General features: G+C 41.8%; 1 protein-coding gene and 1 long non-coding RNA gene across 2 annotated transcripts in view; one reads left to right on the top strand and one right to left on the bottom strand.

Annotated features, from left to right (window-relative positions):
• sema6bb (sema domain, transmembrane domain (TM), and cytoplasmic domain, (semaphorin) 6Bb) overlaps window positions 1-8444 on the top strand; it is a 119904-nt gene extending 111460 nt beyond the window's left edge. The window contains exon 17 of the mRNA XM_047587260.1: window positions 2618-8444. Within this exon, the coding sequence (XP_047443216.1) occupies window positions 2618-3525 (908 nt within the window). The 3' untranslated portion in view covers window positions 3526-8444. The remainder of the gene's footprint in view (window positions 1-2617) is intronic.
• Window positions 8445-9533: 1089 nt separating this feature from the next.
• LOC125009598 lies at window positions 9534-18766 on the bottom strand. Its single transcript, XR_007112960.1, has 3 exons — window positions 18692-18766; window positions 15797-15942; window positions 9534-10166 (listed from the first exon to the last, which is right to left on the bottom strand). It is a non-coding gene; the product is annotated as an uncharacterized LOC125009598 (long non-coding RNA).
• Between the last annotated feature and the right edge of the window lie 7170 nt (window positions 18767-25936).

The following is a 25936-nucleotide window of genomic DNA, read 5'->3' as shown; positions in this document are numbered from 1 at the left end:
TTTAGCAAGCACATTGATATTTTCTTCAAAAAATGACTTAGGCAATTGTGCTATTAGGCTAACAACAAATATGTGTTTGGAATGCCAATTAAAAAAAAAAAACTCTTGACCTTATTACTGTTATTGTAATTTGCATGATATCTGTTCATTCTTTTATACAGGTTAAATTATTCCCCGCTGAAAAGAAAAAATATCGTGAAGTCCTTCTGCTTCATAAATGTGAAGTAGTGCCTTAAAATGATGCATACATTTGAAAATAACACAAATTTACATTAGATTCACTGATTTATATTTTCCGTTATTACTCATATGCCCCTCACCTGGACCCGTGAGCAGCGGAGTACTCAAGTAAAATCTCCCAGGGAGAAGTTTTAACAGCCACAGATTTCAGTCATCTGCTGACTAGAGATCTGGTTCTTCGCGGATACTGTTTGTGCAGCTTTGGAGTTTTTGTGATTGGATGCTGATTACGTGTTGAGAGAGCTCTTGGGCTTTTTGTTATCTGTTCTCCTTGCACCAAGACAAACTGGTGAGCCTGTTTGATTTTATTTTTTCTTTTCAATTATTTTTCTTTGTCTGAGGTTTATCAGTGGTGAGAGGTTTAAGACATCCCACAGCTGTGTTATGCTGTGTCTCGTCAAGCCACCATGGTATTTGTAATGAATTATTAGAGGCAAAAGTTTACTTTCTCTAAAAGCTTTTGACCGAGGCCAGTTCAGGCTGTTGTTACAGCTGCGTAGTTATCTCAGAAAATAAAACATTATCGTAGTTAAGTCTTAGCTTCCTGTTCCCCTGTGAGTGCAGGCAGAGAGGACCAGAGTTTCTGTTTACCCAAACTACCAGTCAAGTTTAGACACACTTTCTGACTGAATTGAGTGAGAAAGTGTGTCCAAACTTTTGACTGGTGTTGTGAATGCTATTACATCTATACGTGCTAGACATGGGTTTGTATCGCCAGAGTGTAATAATGTGAATTGTAATGTTTGGGAATAGGGAGGATATTCATCCAAACTCAGAGGGCTAAAGTGCAACGGCTCAGTTGTTTTCAAGTTGAATCTAAAGTCTAAGAATTCATGACTTGTGTTCAAATCAGTCTGCGCACTTTCAGACAATCATGGTGTATTTGAATATGCACTTAAAACTGATACAGGTAAGTTGTGTGACGAGTGAAGATGAAAGCACACTGCCCTTATGTACATGCACTGATTGTGAATTGTGATTGTGATTGTGAACACAGGTTTTTTTTTTTTTTTTCGTTTTGTTTTTGTTTTTTGAGGGGGTGATCTACCCCCTTAATACACAGAAGAGGACCTCCGGCACAGCACAGCAGTTCAACGGTGTTTCTCAGCGTTTCTGCTGCCGTTCCACAGCTTAATGTCAATGTGTGTAGAGTAACACTTTACTATACAAGGCCGCAGGCCACATTAATTAACCACCAGACTGTCTCATACTGCACTATTTGCACCACAACCAGCTTCATTTGTCTCCATTAAAAAGGGATTTGTCACATACTAAAAGTACGTTTGTTTAGAAAAACACTGCTTTTCTCTCCATGTTCCCCACATCTCCCATCCTTCGTCCCTTCTTCTCTTCTGTGCACTGCCTAAGCGAGTAAGTGGCTCCCAGTGTCTATTAATGACATCCATTTATTATCTGTGAGAAAGGATTTATTTTGCTGTCCTTGTGGAGACAGTTCTCGCTCTGCCACTATCAGTGTTGTAATTTAACAACTATTACTACTGTTTGTCTAAGGCCTCAAATGTTGGAGTTAGCTTTAGGCATCTCTTTCTCTCTCTCTTGTTTTCTCTCTTGGTGTTTCTCTCACTGTGTAACACCCTCCTCTTTTCTCCAGTCTGCTTCCCTTGGCACAGTTTCATTGTATTTGTTGGTGTTCGTCCCAGGAGCTCAGGCAGCAAAGGACAACTTTTCTTTTGGCCTTTTTCTAATTGATCCGTGGCAGCCAGCGCTGTGGTCTTGCTCTATTCATATCTTCAATAATGCATAACCAGTTCCCTCTGAGGGAGTTCATTCCATGTACTTCATGTAGACATGTACAAAACCATTGTCTCAGACATATTACCGTTTTATCTGGAAACATGGTGTTGTAAGGACATCCTTGTAAAAACTAGATGCAACTAAGGTAATGTCAATATGCAATCCAATAAAATTAGGTGTTATCCATGGTAGCACTGATCAGGTGGTGTCCATAGGTCAAATAGTACATAACACGTCCGCATGTGACGTATAACAGATTTTTATGGTTTGAAATATATAACATATTACTCACTGTTAATGCCAGACTTGAAATCTCTCCCTATAAAGCTAATGTTGTGAAACATGTTCGGGTTGAGAGCTATTCTCAATCAGGAAGACAGTTATTACAGCTATTAAAATCACCATCCACTTTACGTAATGAAGGCAATTAGCCACAGCTACCTTGGCTGGAAAGCAGGCAACCATTCCCACCCACAGAGGAGAGAGAAAAAATAGGTCATTTTGTCTGGCCGTTTGATAACTCCCACATGCTTAATACAGGAAATACTCATGCCACTTAGATGGCTTCACGCGTTAACTGATGCCCCTCTTTTTTTGTGTATGATTTTATCTCTGTGTGTAGGAATGCTGCTCCAAGAGACTTTCATCGAGGAGCCGGACGGCCTGGTGTCCGTGAACCTCCTGGTGGTGTCTGCTGTTTCAGCCTTCGCTACGGGAGCCGTCCTCTCTGGCCTCACGGTCTGCTGGATCATGAGTCACCGCCACCGCCACTCCCGGAGCTCCGGAGCCAATGGCGCCCGCCGCAAGAGCGACAAAGAGCAGAGCATGCTGGGGCAGGGCCGCAGTGGGTCAGTGATGAGCGTAACAAGAACCAGTGGTGGTGAGCGACGCCGTTCGCAGGCGGACAACCCCTTTGTCACACCCAATGGCTGGCCTAAAGGAGAGATGGACCCAGGCTTGCTGCCCACCCCGGAGCAAACTCCACTGCAGCAGAAACGGTCCATGCGTCTCCCAGATCCCGACTGGGACCAGAGCCAGACCTTCCTCACCGCTGTGGGGACTCCATGCCCCAACAACTCTGTCATCTATTTGAGCTCCAAGTTTCTGCATGGAGGTGGAGGGGGTGGAGGTATGGTCCGGATAGAGGACCCAGGGGAGGTGGTGCTGCCTCCTCACACAGAACGCCACCGCTACCTGATCCTAGCCACCCAGAGAGGGGAGCATGGTGGCAGTCGCCCCACTGGCACCCTGAGGAACTCAGCGGGAGAATACATCTACCCCGCCACGCCACAGGATTCCCCCGACCGAAGGAGAGTGGTCTCGGCTCCCACTCCCCACATGGACTATGGGGAGCCTCGCTGGAGTCATGAGGCACTCAACTACAACAGCAACAATGGAGTGCCCTATCACTCTCAACGTCAGGGCCTCGTCAGGCCAGACATGCCCGGGCCTCGAGGGCTGGGGGAACTGGCTGACTTCAGCCATCTCCTAGGAAAGAACATGGGAGAGCGCACACCCAGTGGTCAGTGAGGTGAAGTGTGTGAGCCCTGGCTCCCAGCTCTCTCTGAAAACCCATTCCCTCCAACAAACTGGAATAAATCAACCCCTCAGACTCACTGTCCCGGTCCAAACTTACCCTGTCTGTCCTCTCTCACTGTCATTCAATGTTCTGACGTCATTCAGCTGACTGAAGAGAGAGACAGAGAGAAAAGAAACAAAGAGAGAGTTGAAAAAGGAGAGGAAACTCTCCATACGTCTCAGTTCCTCTGTTCGCAATCTGAGGTGCTCTGATCCTCTGATCTGTCAGTGGTGCCACTCAGTGTGACTTTCAACCCACTGGACAAACAGCAAAGTTAAAAAAATGGGTACAAAGGAAGAGGAACCCTCTTAAAAGGACAGTGTGGAGGTTTAAAAAAAAAAAGGAAAAAAAAAGACAATTTCGCTTGCAGCGCCAAATGTGAATGGTCTCCCTCCACCATTTTGTTCACTGTTTGACGACATGGAACTTCTTTGAGTGTGAAATTTTGTTTCTGCTTTAGTTGTTTTTGTGCCAGTGGCATCCAGCAGACAACAATGTGCTTTACTGGATTTCAGATGAGACTAAATCTGTTGTAGCTGTGCCAGAGGGCAGAGACTCTCAATGAATCATGCAGTGTGTGTGTGTGTGTATGTGTGTGTGTGTGAGTGATCATGTGTGTGATCATGTGTGTGTGTGTGTGTGTCCGTGTGAATGTGTGGCCACAACAACCCCAACCAGCGTCCTGTCTTAACTGTGAAGTATAACTATATAATGAAGTTGCTGATAACATTGTTTTCCTTTTTATAATCAATCACAGAGAGATAAAATGATTTTATTATGTGTCTACTTGAAGCTCTGTGTTTTTGGCAATCAGGTTCGGATGGTTGACCAGCAGCTAGTGAGGGGTTCAGTGTAATATCTGTCACTCCCAGCACTGGTCAGAGTCACGATGAAGTGAAGGAGAGCAATAATACACAAGAAACACATAAGAGTGAAGACGAAGTTAATTCGATTTGATATTTTTATATCACAATCTTCTCAACAAAGCAAACTGAACCTTTGAGATGTCAGAAAAGGGAGGGCTCTGGGAAAAGGAACATTATCTCCCCTCCCTCACTGCCTCTCAGTAAGCCCGGGTCTGTCTGACCTGACCTGAGGCCTCCCTGGGCTCCGCAGTCCATTTGAAGGAGGGAATGTGAGCTCTGGCTGTCTGGCTATCTGACTGAGACTGTGAGGCCCGGCCGCTTGGGAGCTCCATTCAGCCTCCTCTGCCCGACACTGAGCCTCTTTGTGCCCCAGAAGCAGGAGGAGACTGCACCAACAAATAGCTGTTAAGAGTCAAAGACCTAGGCCACCACCGCAGCTTAGCAGAATATCAATGAAGAGGACAGCAGCGCCATCCGTCATGTGAGATACACCAAGCAGGCCCGGCCATCTCTTGCAGTTCACCCACACGGGCATTTCACTCGTTTGCCAGGACAGAGAGGAGCCATGGGCTGGAGCTGAGGCCGAGGCCAGGGCTGGGGCACCGCTTAACTGCCACAATACTCATCCCTTGTGGCTCCATCCCTTTCTTTAATTCAGTGTGTTTCCCCACAAAAGCGGGATAAAGAAAACAGATGGGCATGAGCGTACTTGGGTGTGGAGTTACTCTTTCACTCTGTCGTCTGATCTTTTTATGTTTTTGTCAACTCTCAGCCGTTATTGATTCAAATGTAGATGCGCAGATAGCTTTGGTTCATCTGGGTCATGGCGGTGGTGTTTTTGTGTGTGTCAATTCTCTTAGGGCTTGTATACATGAATGTGTTACTCATATTGAGTGCAAAAAAAAGAAAATAACAAAAAAGACAACACTTTGATCAATTTTGCTGTCATTCTCACCCTTGCTCTTGTTTCTACTCTGTTCTTTTATCTATTGAGGCATTAATGGATCCCTAGCATTCATAAATGCATGCCGACGGTGTCAGAGCCTTGCGTGGGAGCGGCGGGTGCTAAACAATATATTTAAACCATTATACTGCACACAAAGAGGGGCATTTAAAGTGAAGAAGCTGGGTGCTGCAGCAGATGAGAGATAATATCATATTCACACAAGACTCACAGCGTTCAGTTCAGATAGAAAACAATACAGTTTGAGTTAAGAAAAATACAAACGTTTGTCCACATAAATCTGTTTTCCATTTGAAGCGGCTATAATCTTTTTTTTTTCTTTCATCACTCGACTCTAAAGTTCCCCATGGCTCTGAGAGGAGCTTTATAGCATCTTTTGGCTCATTGTTTTGGTTTCCTAGCTTAAAACTTAGCAGTAGCTTTGGACGGACCCTCACTCTCAAAATTAGTTTCTGCTGCATCTGTTTGCCATTGTTTCTACATAATATTTATTTTATACTTCAGTTTGATGAATTGAGACTCTTTTTTTCCGTTTAACAAAATAAGCCAACGTCCATTAAAGTTAGGCAACCCAATCTGAACGCAGCTCTAGATGAATACAACTTGTCAAGATTTAGATGTAAATCAGCGGTTTCACCAGAGAGGTGTAAACAAGAGCATAAATCTGAGCAGATATTTGGCGCTAGCTGACAGTTTTTGATACGAACACATTTCTGTTGAGGTTTAATACCCATCTCTAACAAATGTACAGCCAGCGCTGGAGGTAATATATGAGACAAGCCAGTGAAAGAGATTTATAAAACCAAGGACAGAGGAGGAGGTCACGCAGGCGAACGTGATGTTACTGCATTACCGCCTCGCCACATTAGTACAGTGTATTCTTTACACATTCCACCCTGAAACAGGTCATTAGTATTGAGGATATGGAGCTCTCCACCAGTCCCTCATTTCTCTCCCTGTCTCCATCTCTGCCATGGCCTGAGCGCTGCATGTATGTGTGTGCGCGTGTGTGTGTGAGGCCTCTCTGTCTCGGCCGGCGTACGCAGCCAGCCGTGTCCTTGCTCCGCATCTCCTCCGGTGTTTCACTAAACATGCTTGATTAGGCAAAGTACATTCCCAGCCCCCTAATGGCCTGATGAGCCCCTGAGAAGATTACTACAGACACATCAGCCTGAGAGGGAGGTACACGTTCAACCGACTCGTTTTACCCCTCCGCTCACATTCACAAGCATGCATACCCACACACACACGCACACACACAAACGGGCCCTTTAACCAAATTCGGGATGCAATTGAATTAAGATCAGAAACAGAGCTCAAGCCTGAAATAGGCTGTCTGCTTCTAGGAAATGTATTGTGCATGATGTTATCTTACTGAGTGCAAAATTTGATTACCTTAGTTCGGCATTACAAGGCAGCTAAAGAATTCAGGTGTAACCTCATGGAAGACAGTGTGTTTATGAAAGCCATCATCCTCCCTCTTCTTTTACATACTTCAAGTCATTCCTCCCCTTTTAACAGCTGCACGTCTTCTTCTTCTTCTTCTTCTGCTTCTTTCAGTCCCCTTTCATCATCAAACCATCCGTAGCAAACGTAGACCAGGGCCACACTGTGTTTGTCGGTATTAAAGGTTGGCTGGTTAATTTTATGAGATCAAACTAACCCCCACTTTATTTCACATTAAACCCTTAAATAATGGATTTTTTGGGGACATTTTGGAAGCCTCTCAAGCGGTAAATTGCTTTCCTTTGCTCAGGATTTTTTGTATGTTAAATGTAGCCCATATTGCCTCCAGTCCTGCGCACACACAAACATTATTCCTCTTTATCTCTGCCCTGCACGTATCGACACGCATGCACAAAAATTCCCACCCAGCCTTTCTGACCCAGTCTGTCCATCTGCGTTTTTATTCATCGTGTTGTTTCTGTGCGCTTGCCGAAGAGACCATGCCTTCGTGCGTTGGGGTTGTTCGTGCCGTGTGGCCCAGTGTTGCTGCCCCCCCCCCCCCCCCCCCGCATCCCTCACCCCCCAGCCAATAACTGCCACTTTGCCCTACAGTGCTCCAACTGTATGTGCTCTGTATGCACTCTGTGCCCCATCAAGCATCCAGGAGAGGAGACAAACCTGTATCAAATCCACCAACGCACTGGGAAGCAGTGACATGAAACGACTCCCTTCCAAGCCAACCTGTGAGAGGAAAAAGCACAACAACGAGGCGAAAACAGAATCAACATTTGCATTTTTGTAAAATTGTAGATGTATTTAGTCGGCACTGATCATTTTTGTCATGTTTGTTTTTTCTATCGTTTGTTTCCGTGGTAGATATTCGGTTTAAAATTTATATGGAATATTATTGTATATGATTTTAAATTCTCTGGTGTGCTGGATTTGATGACGACAATGAAGACGAACCTGATGACTATCATGATTCCTATTCTAATGGAGCAGTACTGTGAGCAGCACCGAGGTGTTGCGTCCTGTTTGGATGCTGAATTTGAAAGGAATGAGGGAGGAAGAGGAGTGAATTAACCCTTACAGACTGAAGTTGAAAAGGACACATTTCTCCTGCAGAGTGGAGTTTCCTGCTACTGTGAAGGACCCTGTCGTCCTGTGGCTCTCACCAGAGGCTGGCCCCCAATCACCCCGGGGTCCTCGGGGGCAGGCTGTCACCCGATGACAACACATGCCCCTACTACGTGTACATAACCTTGATGCTTACATGTAATTTAAGTGCAGTAGCTGCATGACGACACAGCCTCTGTTTGTGTACAGAAGTAGCGATGTGTGAATTTGTACAGTACATGCAAGTGTGTGTGCTTGTGTCCGCGAAGAAATCTGTCTGTCGTCACGCAAAAAGCAACACATGCATGCACCTCCAACAACTGCGCAGTACACACGTACACTGAAACCCACGCATACACAAACACACTCCAGCAGTTGTTCACCATTCTCCACATTGTCCTGAGCTCTGCCTGTCACTCCGCATGGAGACTTTGCTCTATGTCAACTTTCTTATTCTAATAAATCACTCAGACATTGACTTTCCAAGTTGTGATCATTGACCACGGTGTCTCTGAAGTAGCTCAGTTGATTAACATTAAAATGCACAGTAGCACGGTGGCTAATATATGACTTTTGTTAGTATATTTTGGTAATTATATCTCTGAAATGGCTGCAAGAAGCAGGCGATAAATTTATTTATTTTGCAAAATAGACACTTTGGCAGTTTAGGGCCTTAAATTGATAATACTGCATATATCATAGTAGTAATATATGTTTTATTAAAGAAACCAGAGGTTACAGCTGGCAAGACAGTGTGGACTATTCATTTAGAGTACAAGATTAGAGCAGACATACTTTTTTACATTCCATAACTAGTTTTATTACTATTCTGTGTATTACTATTGCAGTTTTTAATATATATTTTAAAAAAATGAATTCCCAAACAGTGTCAACAATTTAATAGCTAAACTATGTTTTGACATGACATGCGATTGTAATAAAATCAGTGCATACGACGTGGGACTACGCAAGTTTTTCTTCTTTGCTTTCCTTGCTCCTCTCTACCACTTACGGCTTATAAAATGTAAAGACTGTCAGTAATATATCCTTTACCTTCACTTCTCTACCATCAGCCCACGCACTTCCACAAAGACAGAAACGACCCAGTGTTTTGCTAAAGATGTGGAATGCAGAAGAAGCTGATAAAATATTAAATACCACGATTTCTGCTTTTGAACGCGGTTTCATCACTCTCTCAATAAAAGCAGAATGACTGCTTTCATGTGCAAGCCATGAGGAATACTTCAGGCACGTTGGACATTCATTCAGGATTCAATAAACCTTTCAGTTACTTCATCCATCATTAAGTTCGAGCGGTACCCTGTCATCAAAAACATGGGCACTGTTACAGCATTTCAGAATAATCACGGTGTGCTCTTTAGAATTGTTTATTTATTTATTTTTTATTCTGATTTAACCTTTTAACAGTTAATAGTTTTTAACCTGCAGTTTTTCTGATTTTAACTTCAGGTTTTATCATTATTATCTAAAGTCAGTATCCAGTCATAGCCATAAATTACTCACAATTCTACTGAACTGAAATAAAAAATAAAAAACATTCCGTCAAATGCACTGATGAAGATGCAAGACGTCAACTGAAGAAGAACATAAGTGGAGCAGCAGCAAAAATTATATATACTATACATACAATCTACATAGTCATTGGCTGAGAAAAATCCAACATGTCTTAATCAGAAGGTAGATATATTTACTTTAGTGAAGACTGAGATCGTCACGGAGACTGAGAAGCATACTTCATCAGCACAGCTCAAAGCTGCAGTGAGCAGCTGTTGTAGCGCCATCAGTCTTCGATAGAGGGTGCTGTTGCGCCATCACACGAACTACTCTTGTATCATTACATGGCAAAATCAATGACAGAACTTCTGCTTATCAAGTAAAACAACCATAAAATCATCATAATAAAAAGTATAAATAAGTGAGAGGAACTGTCATTTATCTGTCAGTATTTATTAGGTGTAGGTGTACACAGACATTTACATCACCCATCTCGCCCTCCTTCTGCCCTCCCCTCCTCACCGTTCTCTTCTCCTCTTCTACCTCTCCCCATCCAGCTCTTCATCTCTCTGGGGAGCCTATCAGGCCATTTCGCATCTGTTGACTGGTGCAGGGCCGAGAGGACTTGTCAGGATCTCTCATTCGCCGGTGTTTTATGGGAGTGAAGCCCTCCACTGCTGCAGTACTGAAATGATAGGATTGGTGAGGGAAGAGAGGGGAGGGGGTGGTGGATCACAGTTCCACATTTCTGGCATCCTTGTCCTCTTTCCTCTGCAGATTAAAATTGACTGCATGTGCAAGGTTTGGGATAATTTACAGCTTGTTTTTAGCCAGTTCGTTTCCTGTCAAAACATAAGGGGGAGAGAGGATAGGAGAGGATCTTCTGCTCTGTAACCCCCACCACACCCCACCCACACACACACACACACATGCACATGCCCACATTCATTATGATGAATCTGATTAATGAATAGGCTGAAACAGTGCCAGTGGGTACTCTCCTTGATTTGACTCCCTTCTCTGCAGCTGAGCTCCACGCTGTGCCAGCTCTCATTCAACTCACAGTCTCAACATCTCACTTCCAAATACTTACATTTTCTTAACAGCAAGAAACATTTACATACACAAACAACAAAAAAACACAGCAACAACCAACACAGGGGGCTGACTGTCTGTCGCATGTCAGTGCCAACACTAGGCTGCGTGAGAGACGTGTAAAAGCACTATAACGCGTAATGAAAACTTACTGCAGGCACTGACGCACAGGCGCTAACAATGAACACAGACACTGAAACATTTATACCTGTCTGACCACACCAACACACACAAAAGCCCACAGTAATGCAGGGTGGAGGGAGGCAATCCTTGATGAGTGTATCTCTTCACAAAAGCACACGAATCTGCGTATAGGTGCCATTTCCTTTATGTGGATGTGAATTATGTGATTAACCTGAGTTCATTGTTATGCTTATGGTAACACTGAATCGTTATTTCTCACACTAAACCACACATCACTCACAGAAACCTCAATACAGTGTTTTATTACATTGATTTCACATGTTGACTTAACATTAACATCAACATCTGTAACAAGTGTTACGCACAGTGAGTGCTGCATTGCCAGAGCTCAGTCAGCATCCCCACACCAACTGAGAAAAATATTTCAAACGCCTGCACTAACGCTGTCGACCATCGGGGGTCAGTGTAAGCCTCCGGGGTGGGGGGAAAGGCTGATCCGAAACCAAATCCTTGTGGGTAAATTTAATTACTCCCTTTACGTAATTTTGTCTCCTCCAGCTTTAATAAGTGTCTGGAGACATTTCATATTTCATATAGTTTATGCTGAAATGTTTTAAATATTTTACTCTAATGCCTCGAGGGCAATAACCAATTGAGAATAATGCGTTGGAGAAAAGAACATTGGCGAGAGGCAGATAATGAAATTAAAACAATGGGGAATAAAATGCACAATAGGTTGAGAGAGAGGTAGGGAGGATTCAGTTGAGTTAGATAGGTAGCGGGCCATAAAGTCTGATTTGCTAGTTTGAGTGGGAGCAGAGAGCCCCCAGGTGGACATATAGAGAAGCACAAACAGAAGGCAAAGCGTTTATGACTCATTATTGCTTCAATTAAAAAACACTAACTGTTTCTACCTGGACTGAAAGGCTTACAAAAGTGTTGCGCTACAAAGATATTACACTGGAGGGGACTATTTTAATCTCTGGAGATGTATTTGTGTATATTAGCGTGTCAAATATACACGTACTTAGGTCTGAATGGTAGAACTAATTGTAATTAACGGTTCTTATTTATGTCCTGTACACATGGAGGTCCCTCTGAGGACAGCTACCAAACAGCTGGTACAGAGCCAAGTGTTGGCAGCATCAAACACCTCCTCACATGAGCTCATGGCCTTTACAGGACGGTTGAAGCATTTTCATGTTATGAGGTATACCTCTGCAAGGCTTTGTATTTTGCTTTTGCTATTTCCATTTTCTTTGGAACAGCCAACAATCTTTGGCAATCTCTGATGTTTGTACCTTACGCTGACCACGTGTTTAATTCGCTTTCCTGAAACAGGCCAGCTTTGCATCAATATAAAAACACGCCGCCTTCTTGAAGGACTAAAAGCTACAATTTCCTTTACATCTGATAATTTTTCCTCCACTTTCCTGCCATCATTTTGTCTAATTTCTAACTGCAGTTTGACAGCTGTACATTATGAGCAATAACCTCAGCTGTCGTACATAATGTGCACATCTGTGAGTCGCAGAGGGAGCGCGCGGGCCTAATTAAAGTCACCAGTGTCTGCGGCTGTGTAGGTATAATTGGAAAATCAGCAGGGTGCGTAACTAAATGTGTAGGCCTAATTGGCAAGTCAGCGGGGTGTGCAGCTGCACCCTGAGCAAACAGTGCATGCAGGACATAACAAACATCTTGAACACAAACACCAAGGGGATCTGACTGATGATTATCTGCTTTTTGTAACGTAGTCTTCCACATTTAATGTAGAGACATGAGTAAAAAAAAAAAAAAAAAAAAATTAAAAAATCTGATGTTTCATCACTACAGGGGTGGATATGGTATGTGAGCTGTAAATAAAACGTCTCTCGGAGCATCATGGTGTTTTAATGCGGATGGTTCAAATTTGCACTCTGTGTTTGGGCTCATCACACCAACGCAAAGTTTCAGCATGACATAATAGCCAATGGGAATTAAAATTAGACCAGTTGATACAACGCACATGCAGATTTGGCTGTTGTAATAAAGCATCTGGAAGGCTTTTAAGGTGAAGCTGAAGCTCCGCGGATTCAAGAAGAAAGTCAAAATCATGCAATAAGATGGAAGCAGAAGATGTTCTCCATTTGCCTCAGATGCTGGAGAATTATCCCAAACCACTGTTCACTTTGTTGTTCCTTGGAGAATTTGATTGGTCCACAGAGGAAAATGATATTATTCTGTCTTCCCTCATGGTACAGGACCACCCTGCTAAAATCACTGTACTGAAAACATGCCCTATTCTTCTTGCCTATCATTTTTATCGCGTTACAAAAGTAACGCGTTACCGTAATAGGCAGTAACGGAGTAATATAACGAGTTCTAACTATATTTTAGTAATATTATTACAGTTATCGAGTCCGGTAACGCGTTACAATCCGAGCTGTCGCCCAGGCTGAGGTTTTCGAAAAAACAACACAGGCGCAATAGCCGTAAATAAAGAGTAGAAGAAGACGGTTTAAAATCAACAGAAGAAGAAGAAGAGCTGAGTCAACGTTTTCTAAGTGGCGACACTCGCACTAGTCTATTTTGAATTTGTCACAGAAACGGATAAGAACCTCACAGCAAGGTACTCTAGGTACAAGTAACCTGAAGAAACACCTGGAGTTAGAGGCTAAACGACCTCTTGCTAGCAAACAGACGGAAGATGACGGCGCGGGCAAATCTAGACAACGAAAGTTGTATTTCTCCAGACCAGAGGTGAAGATGTTTGACCCAGGAGCAGTGAGAAGGCTGGTGGCTGAGTGTTTTGTGGAGGATGCGCTGCATCTTTCTACAGTTGAGTCGCCGGCGTTTCGAAAGCTTGTCGACGAAATCCCTGTTCGATCAAGTGACAAGGTAAAAACAAATCTCTAATGTTAGTCCTGTTGTTAAGGTATAAACACATTTCTACAGATAGTTAATTTAAGATGAGACACTACAGCTGGTATTAGAAGTGATTCAACCATTAAAATTGTTTTAATTTGTTAAGTCAGTTGTGTTTGCAGAGGGATTTTGATGGTTGTTATTGTCACATCATGCCAGAATACTTTAACAGTAACAGTAATACATCTCCATGTTTTACAGTACTCATAAATGAGACTATGGGTGATAATGAACAAACCGCCAACTAAGAAAAAATATGGACAGAAATATATAAAGTTATGAGTCACTAGAGATTTGTGTCTCAGTGTCTGAAGAAAATCATTCACGGAAGACAACCTTTAAAACTACAATGTAAATTTCAGTTCATATACTTGTAGTAGATTAAAAGAATACAAATGAAAATATTAAATGGACTATTTGCCATGACAAAATATTGCGCGCCTTCCCGTTGTAATGCCTTGTCGTAAATATTTATTTAGGTGAAAGTAACTAAAATGCAACAAGTAACTTATTACTTTACACAGAAGGTAATATTGTAAAGAAACGTAGTACTTTCAAATGCAAGTATCTTGTAATATGAAGTATATTACATTTTGGAAGTAACTTGCCCAACATTGATGACCACACACCGTAACAGCAGGCACAGTCTGTTGGTTGGTCCCACACTTTGATCCAGACAGATTGATATTCATGTACCTGGGAGATTAATCCTAATGACTTCGTTGATTCAATGCATCAACATAAGATTCTCAATCATAAGAGTTTTGGGGGAAAACTCTCAGGATCTATTGCATTGATTTGTGTGTGTGAATTATTAATCATGTTGAGGATATTTGGTGTGTTGTTTTGTGTTGAGCCCATTACTTCGTTCGTGCACCAACATCAGGTCACAACTTTTTTCAGTTTCTACTTCTGTTAAGTCTTTTGTTTAGCTTTAATTAATTTAATGCTAAACGTAACATTAAAGATGCTAAACAGGGTAAACATATACCTGTTAAACATCAGTGTGGACAGCATCATCACTGTGAGCATGTAAGCATTCTGAAAACTGCGTTACAGAGGCACTGACCTTCTTTTTGCATTTGGTTGTAAACCAGGTGTTTTGGATGGTTGGCTATTTTGCAGTGTAGCAGCAAATTGTGCATGTCATTGCTCCTGGAAATTAAATCTATTCAGTGATATGGAAAACTGATACAACTTATAACAGGTGTTTTAACTCATGGACGCTAAATTATCTTTACTGCACTGATTTTGTGGCTATTAAATCCAACAGAATTCAGGAAGGAAACATCTTGGTGTTGTTTTCCCTGTGAAATTGGCGCTTTAATGGTTACACGATATCATCCGACATGTTTCCGACTATGATACATTTCATACAGACACGTAATGATGATAATGGGGATAATGACCAAACCGTTTTCCTTCTAACTGCAGCAGTAAAATCTCTGCACCTTCTCAGTCTATGACTGTGTGATTCTTTTTTACATAGGTTGATATAGTAGATTAAAACTAAGCAGCTTTTGAACAGAGGGTTTTGCACATCAGAGTGTCTGTGGCAGCAACACAGTCAAAGAGACGCCAATTTGACACATGTACAATACTCATGGCATTGAGTGAATTCATCCAATTATCCATCAGTTTGATATGAAATCATTAGCATACAGGAGTGTATTTACAAAGTTATAGTTTTCACTAGAGTCCAAAATAATCGTCTTTAAATTTGATCTTGTTTCTGGAAATGAGATTTTATTAATGGTCAGAGGTTGCTGAAAACAAATGTGCTGCTTCTAAAATTGGGTTTTGTGTACTTTTTTTCACATTTACAAAATATAATTGATACCTTAGCTTTAGGTCACATTAAATCAAAATATCATGAACTACTAAAGTTGGTCAAATTTGTAAACGTAAGGCAATAAATGTTTCAACCTGGGGTTTTCATTGTTACGTGGCTGAGCTTTCTGTGCGAGTGGTCAACTCGTCGATGGCAAAGTTTATTGGGGCAGTAGAGCAGAACACTTTTTAATCAGCGGGGTCCTTTTGTCCTTTCTGTTTGCTTTGTACCTTCTTCAATGCAGCCTGCCGTTGTGCCTCCATCTTTTTCCCCATTATCCAGTAAACTGCCCTCATTTTTTGTTTGCTCCTTCACCTGTTTTGTGTGATTCTCGAGATTACCTATGCCTTTATCCGGCTGAGCGTGTTGGTGAGGCAACCAGGCGTCTCCCGGGAAACCAGTATCAGGGGTCAGATTCACTTTGGCGAGATGTAAAGATCGTGACTGGGCTGGGAGTGAATCCTGAGCAGTCGTGCTGCGTTGTTTCCTGTGTTACAATATGAAAACCCAACAAGAAACCCACGTCTGTGTGAAAAGTAAAAAGGATTTCTTTGTTCGAATCCCTTTTTAAAAATGGGATGCCATTTACAAATGCTGTGCTTTGACCGAATTCATATGTTTAATGAAGTGTGATTAAAAAAAAAAAAAAAAAACGTTACACATAAATACAGTTAATTGGCTTTTTAGTGTTTCTTGACGATGTAAAACATGCACTGAGTCGCAGTATCCTAGACATCTCTCAAACTTCCGCTACCCATATTAAAGCCTTGACATGCAAACAAAAGCACAAAGGCACATCACATGCAACACTGTAAGTGTTCAAAGGCAAGTGTGCGCGTGTTGTGGCTTTGAATTTGTGTCAGTGTGTCAGGCCTGGCCCTGGTGATTAGCTGTCGCACCGATGTACTGTAACCCAATGAGGGCCGGATTAATTGAAAACTGACTCTCCTCCATGCCATTACAGATCCTTCACTGTGATACTTCTTATCTCGGTCCTTGTCTTACCATTGTCCACTGTCCACAGCTAGACTGAAAGCGAGACAGACAGGCCTGGCACAGAGCAGCACTCTCTGTCTCTGACCTAGTCAACATTTGTTTAATGACAAATGCTAAATATCTTTGTTGTCATGGTCTTGGGTTTCCTGTGCATCCGGTGCCTTGTTTTTGTTTTCCCTGCGTTCTCCCTCCCTGTCATTCTCATTAGGCAGGAAACTGGTGGAGCGCCTGACCCAGCTGCAGCCAATCACCAATGAACTCATTTTAAGGCTGGCCATGACTTCGCTCCCGTGTTTTGCCTGTGCCAGCGGAGGAGCCAGATCTGCCAGATCTGCTCCCCTGAGCATCCGACGCTTCCAGGTGACACCACCGATACGTTCTGGCTGCACATTCGGCTCCGTTCGGCTTCTAGATGAGGTCGGCTATATGTTCGGCCTGTTTGTTCGGCTACGTTCAGCTCGGACTGCGAGATCGGTTCGTGGTTGCGACAACACAAGTTCAGTTTACTTTTCACAATGCGTTCGGAAGAGAGAGCTCAATAAAGCACAAAAAATACGACGACAGCGCATAAGTACTGTCAAAATAATTCGAGTTCAAGACATTAATTTGTATATTAGGTGAAAAGTATTTAAGAAGTTTTATCAGGAAAACAGTTTAAATAAAAATACAGCATAGAATAAAAGGACAAGACAAAACCAATAAGTTGCTCTGCCTCAATAACAACCGCTAACTGCTAGCCTCTCTTTCGCTTCTTCCTGTTGTCCAACCAGTAATAAGATGCAATGTCAACATCCCTATGTCACCAGCACTCAAGTTTTGCCTTGCACTTTTATTTTATTTATTTATTTATTTTGTCCTGTTGCAATTGTGGAACTCATCTCCTGTGATTTCTTTTTTCAGCGCCTCAATGACAAATATTTATTTTTTTTGTTTGTTTGTCCCCCCCTGTATTGTCTCTACCTTTGTGCTTCAGACTCATATTTCGTCATTCAGTCTGTAGTCATCCTCCAGTTTCAAATGGGACGGGGTGGTTTTCAGACATATTGATACAGAGGGCATGCATTGACGTGCATTGACGTCACTGCTGCCTGGGTCCACACCCCATTGCGTGGCAAAAACATGACCATACCCACCGCTGTTGTTAGCTTCTGTTTCAATAAATTGTTGAAGTACTTGTTATTACTTGCTGTCCAAAAGTCGAATATCCCTACATTTTTGTGAGTAGTGTATGTGTCTTAATGTGTGTTGAGGCTTGTTTGCATCTTCCTTCAGTGTGGCCTTTTCTGGTTAGCCGTGTGCCCATGTGCACAATACGTTAGCACAAACAACTGTGTCTCCTTTGTCAGCAGTCGTCGTCATTATCATCATCCCACTCAGTGATACATTCAGTGATGGTCTGTGCTTTACAAAATACAGGATGAAAGAGATCACAGCCTCGCATTGTGTGTTCGATGTAGAAAATATACTCTAACCTTCAGATGGAAACAAAATAGGTTTGTGCTGGCTTCACCTCTCTTTGTTCACATTGCACAGTGCATCATTGTTTGATGACCAATGATCTATATTGTCAAAAATGGTAGCATCTTCTCTAAAAGCTCCAGTTCCTTGTGTGATAATAACAGATAATAAATATATATTTTCACATTTAAAAACATAAAGCTCAGTGGATAGGCTTATTTAAAGAGACTGAATTACTTGATGACAGTCACTAAGTAATTTGCTTAGCTCCTGGTGTAATTTTACAATTTCCCCCGACTGCCTCTCCTGAAAACCCAAGTGTCACCCTATTTTCTTTCGCAGCTTTTGTTCGCTCACACTGCAAAAGACCCACTTTTTCCTGTAACCACACCCACGTCACACTGCATGCAAACAATTGGTCTCCATGACAATAGATTAACAGCTTTGTGTGATTATCTGCATGTGTGTGTGTGTGAATGTTTCTCCGCTGTACTCTGTGTTCAGTGATATGACTCTTTTCTCTAATTACCCACGAAGGAGAAAAGCTTTTCATCAGCATATGAGCATATAAGAACTGAGCGTTGCCCAACACACCAAAGTCATTCATTTGTGTACCAAGAAATCGTCTTTTCTTGTAAACTTCCAAAATAAATATTAAGAATCCTTGCCCCCAGCTGTCATGTATTTGCATACTGCTGAGTTACGTTTAATTCAAGACTGCCTGCACAGGTTACATATAAATACATTAAAAAAAAAGGAAAAAAAAAGTAATTATGACTCACAGCGTTCACAGTCAAGGCATCATAAGCTTCAACCAGCGTCTGCTTTCCACTCTTTTCTGCGACTGACCATAATCCATTTACTGCTGTCATCTATGGATTGCACAACTGATCACAAGCTGCAATCACAAGATGAGGAACAAACACAATGTCTGTGAAGCAGGACGGAAAACAACAATATCTTTGTTGCCTTATTATGTGGCCTCGCTTCTGTGGCCGTCACACTGCACCACATTTATCCTAATTTAATTTTGCCTCACAAACACAAGAATCAAATGTCCCAGGTTTTCCAGGTACATGTCAACAGTCTTTGACGGTCCGGAGACTTAAAATAAAAAGATGTGCTAAATAAGCCGACGGAGAAAATCCAGATCTGGGTCAGTTGAATTGTTGCGGGACACAGTTTGATCTATTATTCACAACTTCTCCAATGTGCATCGGGTCACCGTAAGGGATTGTTTACCGATACTTTGTTATGTAACGAGAAATCCTACACACTAGTAAAGTGTACAGTAAGTAAGGCCTACATGGGAGTAGTGTACTTATTTATGAGTGATCCTGCAATTATTGAGGTGAGACTGGCTATGCTGGCTAACGCCTAAAAACACGCAAAATTCAATTACAGACAGGACTTTAAATAAAGTATTATTAATAGTTCTAGGTCTCTTTTTTAGTTTGTGTTTGAATATAGCACTTGAAGCTTAACACCTTTACGTTTTAACAGTATTTCATAATGTGTGCAAACTTAATATGGTGGTTGTGTGCAGGCTATGGTATTAAAAGACATTCCTTTTTCCAGGTTTACCTAAACTAAACTGAGAAAAAAGATAAACTGTCACCCTGGCCTAATCTAATGCCTCTCTATATTGAATTCGGCCAGATTAAATTAAAGCTCCTGGGGATGTCTCAGACTATTACAGAGAGTTTATTGAGTAGGGAATAATAAACCCATGGCAAGATTCCATGATCAATCCAATTTACGAAATTGACAATGAGCTTCAAAACATATAAGTCCTGGATCGTTATTTTATTTATTTATATTTTTGCACTACAATGCTGTGATGAATTCTCATCGCCCCATTCACCTCTGAAAGAAGCATTTTCCATACAATAATCAAATTAGTCACAACCAACAAACTCCAAATGCCTGGAAACCGTACCACAGTGAATGCTTTACTGCCGTTTAATGTCATGGCCTCGTGTGTGAATGTGAATACGATGTGAAGCTGTACGAGGCGTATTTTCTTTCTAAGTAGGTCTCGTTGTTCCCAACCTTTCCTCACCTTTCACTTCCTGTCTCCTATGTTTTCCCTACTCGCACACATTTCATTACTTAACCTGGCATCTTACCTTTCATTTCCATGTCACAGTGATTCCTGCCCTACCCTCATTTTTGTGTGACACACGCACACAATGCATACTCTCGCTTGTCAGGTCATTAGGTACACTAGCAAAAAGGAATCCTGAAACAATTTTTCATAACTGTTCTAGCCCTGTGATAGACTGGAGACCTGTCCATGGTGCACCCGGCCTTTAACCCAGTGACAACTGGGAGAGGCTCCGGCCCCCCTGCATCACACATCAGTGTGCATTTTAAGACGATACCGATATGAACAAAAAAATAAAAATAAAAATGAAAAGACAGATTTTTGCATTACTCTAGCTCTGTCATCACTGGAGCGTGACTGTGTGCATGAGTGAATAATGGCCATGTTGTGTGCTTTCAGAAAAGCACTATATCAAATGCACTTGGTTACACTGCAGTAACCTTTTCTCTTTCTCTTCTTGTTCATCACAGTAAAGTCTGATTTGCTGTGCTTACAAATGAAAACACACTTGATTAAATCAATTATTTAACATCTCCAGGAAAAGATCTGTTTTAACTGGTTTTTGCAGGGGATTGGATGCCAGCACCTGTTTAAAATGAATGAAATTGTCACGTATCAAATCATGCTCGTAAAACTAGTGAGGAGTTGCCAAACAGTGAGTGTCTATCAAAGATGCCCGAGGGCATGAAAAACACCCGTAAAGCCCTGCACAGAGCCCTCTCCTCCAGAGCAGTTACATAATAGGAGCTACTTTAATTGTGTGTTCATCTGATTAATCTAGCTTAGAGAGAATATTAATGCCCGAGTTCACAAACACACATAAATGGAATTATAATGCTTTCATTATAATGACTGAGCTCTCATTTACATGTGATGTAGAGAGCAGCTGCGCCAAAAGGCTGACATGATGTCTGTTATGCAAGGAGCCCGAGGAGCCCTGACACGTCTTATCACCAGGGGTCGTTGTTTTACTGCTCTGGGTTATTTTTCAAAACAATCCTTGCCACATGACTCCAATAAAGCCAAGGAGGGAAGAAAAGAGACAAAGACATTTCTCTCCTGCTGAGAGAAAACGCTATTTTAAACTGGTCACAAAATAATCCAATTTTAGGCTGCACTTATGGGTCTTACAGAGACAACCAGTTTCCCTGTAGAGAAGAGAAAAAAAGAATGAATGATTGAACTCTGCAGTTACTTAGACAGGTTTTGTCGCACGTATAAAACACACTTACGTGTAGAGAAAATACTTACCACATATGCTGCATCCCTCCATATGGGGGAAAGACAATTCTAAGGGCCCAGAGCCCAGAAGCTAAACTGACTAAATTGTTATACATAAACTTAACTCATACAAATAAATCCGAGCTAAAACAAAGTCACGCAATATTTTAATCTTAATAATTTCAGTAACCCCCTTCTTAAAAATGGCTTGGACCACAGTTCTTCTTCTAGCTCATGTGAATTAAGTAAACAAACAAACTCCAGCAGGCAGAGGGGTAGATCAATTAAGAGGATGACGCCCAAAAAACACAAATCTGGACCCCAGAAAAGACTTGAGAGGGAGGCCAGGGTTAGGAAAAGCAGAGCAGAGACCCAGGACATCAGGGCTTAGCTGTCGTAGGGTGAGAGGCGGGCTTCACTCTGGATAAGTCGCCAGTTCACTGTAGAGCAACGGTAGTAATTTGGCTATCTGCTTCGGTCTCTGTATTTATGTTTATTATCTCTGTGGACAGTGCCCCAAGGCTGCATTAAATTGTATCATGACACAGTCATTTCTACTCAGTAATTATGAGTATCATGTGAGGGTCAATTACTTTATTATGATGAGTTCCAATGTAGCCTTGTAAAACTTTGTTATGGGTGGGATATTTGAATATCCTAAATACAAAAAAAAAAGATAAATTAAGTAAAAAGACAGTTTAGAATGTTGGACAGTTTACACTTTGGCATGATTTTATATATTTTGCCTGACAAGGGTCATATTACTCAAAAGATATCCATATACAATGGCGGGGGGCCCAGAATTCCTAGCTGCTGCCCTGCATGCATCTGTACAGCAATGGACATTGACTGATTTCTAATAAAGACAAGTGGACGGGGTGAGGATAATTAGATGATTACTGTTGAACTGACGGGACTCGTGAGTACCTTGGGCATCGTGAATAGAGGTGAAAGGAGGGACCTTTTTTTTTTTTTACGGGCATGACACTACTCGGTTGGCTTTTACATCCTTCCTGACAAGGAAACACCCTTGACGAGAAACACCATTCAATGATACAATCCATGCCGCTGTTACTATGCAACTCACCAAACAATCATATCGGACACTGTTTTTGCCAACTATTTTTGTATATTTCTTCATAATGATGATTCTGTAAATATTTTGATTACACTTTTTCTTTTTCTTTTACTTTAATCTAATCTCATTTTATTTTACCTTTATTGTGTTTACTATGTAACAAAGTTACGTGACAAAGTGATTTCCCTCGTGGATCATAAAAGTCTGCCTAAGTCTAACTCTAAGTCTAAAGTCTAAGCCTAAGTCTCTGTGTATATGATGGAGTTAGAGGAAGTAGGCCACTGAGTCAGAGAGTGTCTGTAATACAGAAAAAAAGCGAGGAGGATGCTGTTAAAGTAAAAGTGCTCATTTGCAATATACTTTTCCTTGTTTGCATGTTGGTGGCGGTGTATTTATGAAAGACAGGGAAAAGGGGAGCGAAAGCTTTTGTGTCAACAGCTCAAGCTTTGTGACAGTGTTCTGGTCTGATGTGTCGAGTGTGTGTGTGCAGCTCATACCTGCTCGTGGGCTCATCTATACACGGGTCCTGCTGTGGTAAGTAGGTCAGAAACACATGGCGTATCATGCTGATTCATCAGGGATAAGTTAATCCTCAACAGCATGGTGGCCAGCATGCAATCCACCATCCTAATGTACTTTTTAAAATATACAAGAAAAATTTGGAACAGAATCATGAGATACTGACTTACTACCAGATCCAAGAACGAACTGCTCAAAGATTGCTTATTCCATTTAATTAGTGTTTTTTTTGTTTTGTTTTGTTTTTTTATTTATTTTTCTAGTACAGGATGAATAGCTGTTGCGAAACTGCCTCTTCTGAGGACCAATCAAGGAAAATAAATCAGGAGTTTTCTGTCCTGCTGAGAAATGCATTACAGTTGCTGGCGTCAGAAATCTCTAGTTAACGACAGCTCAAATCCCATTGATGCTGCACAGAGGTCAAGCAACAGACATAAGCTGTTCAAAGAAGTCTGCATAGACATCTGGCCTTTAGTGAGGCCGTACCACAAAGACAAGGACCACAAGGAATGCAATGAACTTCATTGTTCCAGCCACCATGCTTTGGTGAGATGCAGAAGGTGAACGGATGGTATGTATTTTCCTCCGTGAACTATGGAGGTGGAGATGTGATAGTGGTGATTGTTGATTTATTCAGAGGGTAACACTACCATGACTACCGCGGGTACCACAGTGTTCTGCAGTGACACACCATCCCATCTGGTTTTGGTAAGGCTGTTTTCCAACAGTGGGACAAACAAAAACACATCCCAGCTCTTGAAGGGATATGTTTAGTGTGTCTGTTCTGTCTATGTATTCAATAGTTAGATGTTATTGCGATATCTGCATGATCCAGGAGTTCTTACTTTGTCGACCAAACATATAGTAGCTTTACATATAAAAGGCAAAAACAAAACAAAACAAAAAAACCCCAACAGCATTACTTACTTAATGGTCGTCTCTGTTCAGTGTCTGGACAGTGTCCTCTGGTCGTCTCCCCTTGCCCAGCTAATGCAGCTGCAGCTTCTGCCTCTCTTCTTTGGACTGCTTCTGCTTTCTTCAGTGGCAAACAATATATACCCTAGAGGTCTTTCCATGTCAGTGTGAAAAATATCTACAAAATTTAAAGATAGAAAGAAATATATAGGGAGAGTTTAGAATTTAGAAATAGAAATAGAACCACCGGTGTCACTGGTGTACACAATAACAACTGATATTGCAGTTGAGGCTCAGATTTCCAGAAATCAATTCTCACTGTAGCCCTGTTCAAATAAGTGGGGATAAGCTGATGGAGTGCTCCAACAGATGACCTGACCTCCACAGTCATCTAAGAGAGATGGCTTTGGAAAAGCAGTCAACAAGAACTCAACATACTTGAAAAGTACTTGAAGACTGTTGGAAAAGCCCCAGGTGACGACCTCATGATGCTGGTTGAGATAAAAAATGTACACAGCGGCATTGAAAGACATCACAGCAACTTTTGGGGAATATGAAAATATACTTTCTTCCATATTTCAGTGCATATATTCCTCATTGTTATTACCTTGTAAGATGTCTTCAGTTTGTTCTGTACTAGAATGACAGCAAAAACCCTTGAATGAGTAGCAGAGCAGCTCCAGAAAAGACAATGTCAACAAGGCCGTGACAGTTAATCAAAACCAGAGAATTCAAAACAAGCTGTTGCTTTTGTGTGGAAAACTAATTGCAGCTTGAAGGACGAAAACAGCTCAACAAAGACGATTCTTAGTTGTTTTTTTTTTTTTTGCGTGTGTTTACAAAATGAGTTTGTTTGGGTGGACTATAAACAGATATGCTGCTATATTGCTGACAAAGTAGCTTCTTTGTTGGATTATTCCACACACTGTTACTGTGGTTGCCCTATTTAGCAGTTTTTTCCCCCTCAAAAATCCTTTAGTGCACTAATTCACAATGTAATAGAAAGGCACGTACATTGGAGCACAAGGATGGCCCTTAACCTCACTTGAGAAAGTGTACCACCTTGATTTCCACAAGACAAGAATGCAGAGAAGATGTGATTTACGGTCTTTCACAGATGTGTGAAATTTGAAACCGAAGCTAAAACACATTATAGAGCCATTATAAATGCTAGAGTCACGGATTCATGCATACAAGACAAGCGACGGTTTGGTGGCGCTACTTCAGGTCCTCTGTGGAAGGTGCAACTAGCTGTCCTCACCCACGCTCAGTGTTTTTCTCCGGAGCAGCTGTCGAGTGAAAATGGATCACAGTCTGTTTTCACAGATGCATACAAGCACGCCTGTGTCCGTCGCAGGGGTATAAGTTAACATACAAACACGGGCACGCATGCTGAAACACACATACTGCACATAAACATGCACACATGAACTCCAGATCTCTCCCAGTAATCAGAGTTGTTATTGAGCACAGAACAATCCACTTCTGCCTTTGTTGATTAAAAAACAATCCTCTTGATAGAACATGTGTGTTTTGAAGACTCCACTTATCGGTTGGACTTAAAGAGGAATTCTCTGAAAGCCAGTCTGACGTGAGCAAGCACACACGTCTGTCTGTCTGTGTATGTTTGTGTGAGCATACTCGTCCAGCTGTCTGTGTGAGGACCAGATTGAGCTTAAGAGGACTGTTAAATGATCAAGACTTAGTTTCAGGGTTATTGTAAATATTAGGTTGATGTTAGGGTATGACACATAGTCGTGACGGGTAAGGTTGGAATAAAGGGCTGGGGAAGGAATTGTGTCAAATCAATTTCTCACAAAGGCGGTAACACAGACACAGACACCTGTGTTCGCATGGAACGTATGTGGGTCTTGCAACACGCCATGTTTTAGTCTTTGCATGCACAAAATGTGTTTTTGTGGGTGTTGCCTCGCCTTCAGGGCAGATGATTCATTACAGACAAGCCATGGGGTCGGGGGCCCTGCAAGGCTGTTGTCATGGAAGCAAGTACTGGAAACAGCAGATCTCCTTTCAGTATCATCTTCAGATTGTTGGGATATTGACTTGACGTGTGTGTGTGTGTGTGTGTCCTTGTGTCCTTATTGCATCTCTATTGCTGTGTCTATTATCTACCGTTTCCATTCTAAACTACTATTCTATTCTATCAGTGTTTCCATTTTTCTGCTC

Source organism: Mugil cephalus, chromosome 6 (genome assembly GCF_022458985.1).
Source record: "Mugil cephalus isolate CIBA_MC_2020 chromosome 6, CIBA_Mcephalus_1.1, whole genome shotgun sequence".
Lineage (NCBI taxonomy): Eukaryota > Metazoa > Chordata > Actinopteri > Mugiliformes > Mugilidae > Mugil > Mugil cephalus.
Note: the sequence above shows the minus strand (reverse complement) of the source record. Positions and strands in the feature narration are given on the sequence as shown.